At 40.5% G+C, this 6,506-nt stretch overlaps 1 protein-coding gene across 1 annotated transcript; it reads left to right on the top strand.

The window, feature by feature from the left end:
• Window positions 1-1,759: 1,759 nt before the first annotated feature.
• CNEP1R1 (CTD nuclear envelope phosphatase 1 regulatory subunit 1) lies at window positions 1,760-5,307 on the top strand (the record flags this gene model as incomplete). The annotated part of the gene is made up of 5 exons (XM_009069602.1): window positions 1,760-1,831; window positions 3,082-3,155; window positions 3,477-3,586; window positions 3,723-3,777; window positions 4,035-5,307. Coding segments are annotated over 5 exons (353 nt in total), but the record flags the coding sequence as incomplete, so codon positions are not given.
• Between the last annotated feature and the right edge of the window lie 1,199 nt (window positions 5,308-6,506).

Genomic DNA, 6,506 nt, shown 5'->3' with positions numbered 1-6,506 from the left:
CGGCCTGGGCCGCCATCCCCGCGCTGCGTTCGCACCTGAACTGCGTTTCTCACATTGCCCTGCCAAAGCTCCGCGTGCGTTTCACCTCCAGCGGCCCTGCCTTGTCTGCGGGTTTGGGTTACAAGTTCGCAGTGGACACGCTGGTAAAAGGCTGAGGGGAGTTTGTAGTGCCCGAGATACTGGTAGAGATTTTACAATATCTAAGTGTTTGGGGGTTTGCAGGTGTTTTGTAGGTGGTAGCAGGAGTGGGTACACAGTCCAGCGTGGTCAGAGCTTTGTTGTTGTGTTGGTGCAGGCTGAGGAATCCCAGGATTCTGCCCCAGGAGTGTGCTGTGCTGGTCAGAGCTGCCAGGTGCCACAGGGATTGACTCGAGAGAAGATTCTTAGAATGTGCACAAAGCTAAAACTTCAATTTCCTGTTTTCTGAAGAAGCTCTTTCACTTTCTGTTTTAGTGGTGTGAGTGTTCTCTTGGCAGCTTTGTTGTCAATACCCTGATTTGATGCCTACAGGGTACATTTCTCAAATAGCAGGTTTTCACCTGGTGCCTTGGATTCCCTGTCTTACTTCAGTGACTAGTTGTAAGGCTTTGTGCTAGTCAAGGAACAGTTAATTAGCTTTAATTGGTGGCAGTGGCTTAGCCTCCCCAGAAGGTAGGTGGAGGACAGGCCAGAACTACCAGGCTCTTGGCAGTAATTAAGGTTAGTTAGCTGTTCTGTGGCTGAAGTCAAGATACTGTAATTTGCCCCGGTGAATTCACCTGCAAACCACTCAGGAGTAAATTCACAGTTTAGAAAACTGCCTTGGTAATGATCATAATAGCTACATTTCTTCTAATCCTATCCTCTGATTGCTTTATTGTGGTAACTAGTTTAGCAGTAATTAAGTTCCATAGTGATGCTGACAGAAACATTAGCTGAAAGTTAAGTTGATACTATTGAAAACTTCAGGTGGAATTCTAGCTTTGACTGGAATGTTGTCAAATATTGACTTTGTTGAATAGAAACATAAATCTAATCTGGACTTAAGGTGAAACAGCTCCTTGGAGACAAACATGAGGTGGCTAAGAGTTTTTTAGAAGCGAATTAGGAGTATGAACTTGAAATGCATTGAACAGCAATTTCAGTGGAAAGACCATGGGAGAATGATGGCAATAAGAAGAAAGATCTATTTGAAGAAAAAAGATTTAAACTCAGATTGTTTGGTGATGGCTGTGAGTTTTTTCATGTCTGTGTATATATATATATATATACATATATATATATATCTCATGGCATGTGAAGTTTCTGCAAAACAAAGTCATCAAAGCCACACTGCTACAAACAATCCTTTGAACAGGTGGCAAATGGCCAACTTTTCTTTTTTCATTTAAATTTAAAAAAATGAATGGTTTCCTGATATACTTAATACTCAAAAATACGATGCTTTTTTCTGTTGTGGGGGGTAATTTAAGTTACTCTGAATCTAACTCTCAGTATTTTTAATGATGTCTAAAATAGTTTGACTTCCCAACTATAGTGATTTTCATAAGCAGAAATGTTTCTTGCATGTAGTGTAGTAACTCTATCACTGTACTTTTTACCTGAAGTTGAGTAAAACTACTTCAGCTGGGCTTTTATTGCACCTAAATGAGCATTGCTTTTCTCTGCCTGTTTAACAAGTGGGTGTGCACAGGGGAAAAGTGAATTCTTTTTATCTTTTACATTAAAATTTGACTGAATAGATGAAGATCTAATTATGCTTGATATACATCCTCCCCAGATCTCAAAGCTTTTGAAAGAAGACTTACTGAATATATTGCATGTTTGCAACCAGCTACAGGACGTTGGAGAAGTAAGTTTGATGTTCCAAGGAATAAATAGGAGTCTGTCTTTCAAGCTTTTTAGATTTACCAGTGTGTATCTTTGATTTATGTTTGGCAAAAAAAAAATAATCTGTATTTAAACTTGCTTTAAAATTTGCTGCATACATCCAAACACAGTGCAGAATTTAATACAGTGAACTAATACTTTAGTCAGTGTTAGGAAAATAGGTTAAGATTGAATTTACTCTTGTGATATCTATTAGGAATATACAACTCAGTAGCAAAATACAGCAGTTTTACAAACCTGCAAGTAGTATTTCATGACTATCTGGGTTTTGTTTTAAGGCTCTTTCCTATGATCCTAAGGGCTGGTAACTCTGAGTCTTCTCTTTTTTTTGGTACTGTTTGTTTTGGGTTTTATTTTCTCCCCTGCACACCCACCCCCCTTCTCAGTAAAAAAACTTTATTTCCATCCAGAACTTCAGGCCCCCCAGAAAACACTCCAAGCTGCAAAAAAAGCTGCAAGGCTTTATGGGTGTGCAGTAGAATATGAGGTTTCCCTTCCTTTATATTGGTTCTATTTTGTTTTTCTACCAACCCCTCAGAATCAGTCTGAGATCCTGTGTTACTCTGACATGTATCTAAGCATTATTTCTTTACAGTGACGTGATTATTCTTCCTAAGCCACGCTGGGTGTGTAGAGATTTTAAGTTAATGTTCCTGACATTCTTTCTGACTGCTGTTTGTTGTGTGTTTTTTTTTCCTGTGTCAGCTTTCCTTGCTTGCAATTGCATTGATAGGGGTGGGGAGCAGAACATACCTTGTGCCACTGGAAGTGCTGGTGCTGATGCCTCAGGCTTTCTTTATGCAGGAGAGCTAGTGGGAGAGAAGCTTTAGGTCTGCTCTGTGGTTTAGTGGTGCTGCATTACTGTTGCCCAGATTGCACAAGCTCAAATCACATACTGAATGTTTGGTACAAACCCTTACCAACTCATATTTTTGATAACCTTGTTATTTTAGAAACTTTTGTTTCTTTCAAAGGATCAGGATGTTTTTACTTGACAGAATTTAGGGTTTGGTACCTACTTGTCCTGTTCAGGAGACTTATACAGAATCTCTACTGTTTCATGCAATAGAAGTTTCTTTTCCTATTTTCATTTCTGCCTTCCAGGTCGAGAAATGGGAAAAGAAACAGATGTTTTAGAGTTGCTGCAGAAAACCAAATGCTCTTAAATAGGACTGAGGTATAGTTTGTGACTCTTCTTCTTTTCTTCATCAGTGATTCTGATAGTGGTGTCAGTCTGCACAGCAACTGGGGCCTGGAACTGGTTAATAGACCCAGAGACACAAAAGGTAAGGTGAGGCTAATGCTGAACGTAGTCTGTTTTGTAGCTTGGTGTTGCACTCAAATGGTATATTGAAACCAAGAGGCTAAACCTCATTCTCCCCTGAAACTGGAGATTGTTTCTAGTAAAGCTCTCAAGCTGTCTGGAATTGCTGTGGAACATGTCCTGGGACAGTGCCTAGCAAAATGCTACACCTTGAATGCTTCTTGAAAGAATTGTTCACCAGTACTTGGAAATGAGTAGAAGTGTTTTAGTTAAATAAACTAGGCAGCAACTTTCTGTATGTTTAATAAAGTATCTGTTGGAACTAATGTGATTTCTTTCCTAGGTGTCATTTTTCACATCACTTTGGAATCACCCGTTTTTCACAATTAGCTGTATTACCCTAATAGGCTTGTTCTTTGCTGGAATACATAAAAGAGTGGTGGCACCATCAATGTATCCTTTGATCCTGTGTGTCAGGTTAAGTGTTGTACTCACTGCTGTCACTGAAACCTATGCTATTATTGCTTTTCCAGTTTTTACTTACTCTGTGTACCAGTGTTAGCTGCTTTCCTTGACACAAGCCACACAGTATAGCAGCCCGATGCCGAACTGTTTTGGCAGAATATAATATGTCCTGTGATGATGTAAGTGTGAGTGGTTCGTTGCTTAAATGTTTGTTTAAAAAAAAGGCAAATAATTGGAAAAGGCACATGTTTTTTTTTGAACAGCACTTGTATACACCTCATCAAATTATGTGTGTCTGTAAAACTGGAGTGTGGAATACTTAGTAATGTTCTGTGTGTTGTTTTAAACTTGGCCTGTAACAGTGAACTTGAACTACAATTCTTGGGCTCAGCTTTCAGGGTTTAAACTTCTTTTCTTTTTATTTTCTGTCTTGCAGACTGGAAAATTAATTTTGAAACCTAGGCCTCATGTTCAATAGCAGCTGTCTTCCTTCAGTTTTTTTCCACTGCCATGGAAACCAAAAATGACCTTTTTGAAGGTAGTATGACAGCAAAAAAAACCAAACGGGACTTGTTGTCACTGCCTGGGAGTGAAAGTCTTAACACAGTTGACAGTGAAAGTGTGCAATATTACTTTCTTGAGTATTTATCCAAATTCTTTGTTATCACATTATCAGTGCTTTTGCTACTTCTGATTACCTCTTTTTCAGTATTAGTGTCACTTTTTTACTTCAGCTAGAGCAAAACATGCAGGTGAAGTATGTTAATTGGCAATGAAGTTGAACTGGAAAACGAAACCTCATTTGTGTTACGTGTCTTTGTAAGCTATTGTAAATAGCAGGTCGATGCCAATGTTCAGGAAAAGAAGTAGTATTTGCTGTGTGGATTTCTTGTTCTCATGAACAGTATTGAAAGGAACACTCTATACCATTCTCCTGATGTTTTATTAGCACACTTCCTCATTACAGCTGTCCTTGTCTCCCGGTCACTCTCTCTGGAACTGGTTCAAAGCCTCGCAGGAAGACACTCTGTGCCGGAGAAAACTGGTCTTGCTGTTTAAGAACTTTGCAAATATATCAAGATCACTTTTGTCAAGTTGTGTATATAGTGCACCAGCCACTTTCCCTGTGGTCATACATAGTTCCTCGTTTGATCTGGTTCACAACACTGCTATGTTTTAAGGTTTTAAAAGTTGTCTTAAATACGCTTGTATCTTCCTGACTGCAAGGTTGTACTGTATCTAAAGTCCACACCTCCATTCTGAGTGGATTTTTTTAATGCTGTGATAGGCAGAATATGAAACTAGTATTGCAACTGTGTAATTTGAGATTGGGTGATGAAAAGAGTGCCACAATACCAAAATTTGTTACTCAGAGTGTTAACAACAAGGTGGATGAAGTATGCATTAACTGTAACTTTTGAATAGCTAAAACTGTAAAGTTTCAAGAGGTTAAGTTGTTCAAGGTGCCTTTTTAATTATTTCAAACTCTTTAAATTGACTGTAACTGCAAAGCTCTTGCAACTTCAGTAACTCCTACGACAAGGTAGACTGGCTTTTAAAGGCAGCCTATTGATGTAACTTTGTCAGTTGAGACATTCAGAATTGTCTTCTGGATTTTTTTTCCAGTAAGTCTTCTGCCCATCCATTATTTTTAACTGCTGTATATTTTGTAGTTAAATGTGTATAAAATAAATTCTTTGTATAAACAGATGTTACTTTCTTTTGTACTACACAAACACAGCTCTCCCGTGAACACAGAACAACTCCAGAAACTTGATAGCTGAAGTTTGTATTTTTTTTTATAGTGGACTAACATTTCCTATATTTGATGTGGTTCTTATAGTGTGACTGTAGTCTTAATAGTCACACTGGCAGCAGAGTGAACCCCTTCCAGGTTTCCACGCTCAGTCTTGCTGCTGTAAGTGCGTTCAGAGGAAATTGTTGCGTTGGGAGTTGGTGCCCTGGGGAAACACTGGGAGTAGACACTTGGGGGATGCTGTTGATGATGAGGTGGGAGGAGCAGTGATGCTGCTCTCGCTGTTGGGGTGTGTGTGTGTGTGTGTGTGTGCGCTGGTTTTAGCTGGGATGGAGTTAGTTTTCTCAGTAGCTAGTGTAGTGCAGTGTTTGGATTCACAGTGATGATACTGTTGGTAGCACACTGATGTTTTGCTTTCTGCTAAGTTGTGTTGATCCTAAATCAAGGGCAATTTCTTTCTTCTGTCTTACGCTCTGCCAGTGAGAAGTACACAAGAAACTGGGAGGGAGCAGAGCCAGGACAGGTGACCTGAACTAGCCAAAGGGATATTCCACCCCATGACACGTCATGCCCAGTCTATAAGCAGGAAGGGCCGATCCGGGGGAGGGACAGGGCTGAGCAATCGGATTGTGCATCCCTGATTTTGTTCTTTTTATTGCCCATTACCATTTTACCTCATTCTGCTATTACTATTAAACTATTCTATCTCACCCTACATATTTTTTTTTCTCCTCAAAGTACAAAAGAAACTGGGAGGGGGCAGAGCCAGGACAGGTGACCTGAACTAGCCAAAGGGATATTCCACCCCATGACACGTCATGCCCAGTCTATAAGCAGGAAGGGCCGATCCGGGGGAGGGACAGGGCTGAGCAATCGGATTGTGCATCCCTGATTTTGTTCTTTTTATTGCCCATTACCATTTTACCTCATTCTGCTATTACTATTAAACTATTCTATCTCACCCTACATATTTTTTTTTCTCCTCCCCATTCCCTCGGGTTGGGGGGCAGAGGAGAGAGGAGGTTGAAGTGTGAGCGGCTGCTGGATAGGGTTAAACCTCGGCAGAGTGTGAGTGCATCGGGGACTTCCGGGGTCACTTCCGGGGTGACATCCGGTAGCGCGGGGCCGTGCGCAGGCGCGGGGCGGGCACGG

The sequence above is a fragment of the Acanthisitta chloris genome, unplaced genomic scaffold (genome assembly GCF_000695815.1).
Source record: "Acanthisitta chloris isolate BGI_N310 unplaced genomic scaffold, ASM69581v1 scaffold41040, whole genome shotgun sequence".
In the NCBI taxonomy this organism is placed as follows: Eukaryota; Metazoa; Chordata; class Aves; order Passeriformes; family Acanthisittidae; genus Acanthisitta; species Acanthisitta chloris.
This window is presented reverse-complemented; position numbering and strand designations above follow the sequence as displayed.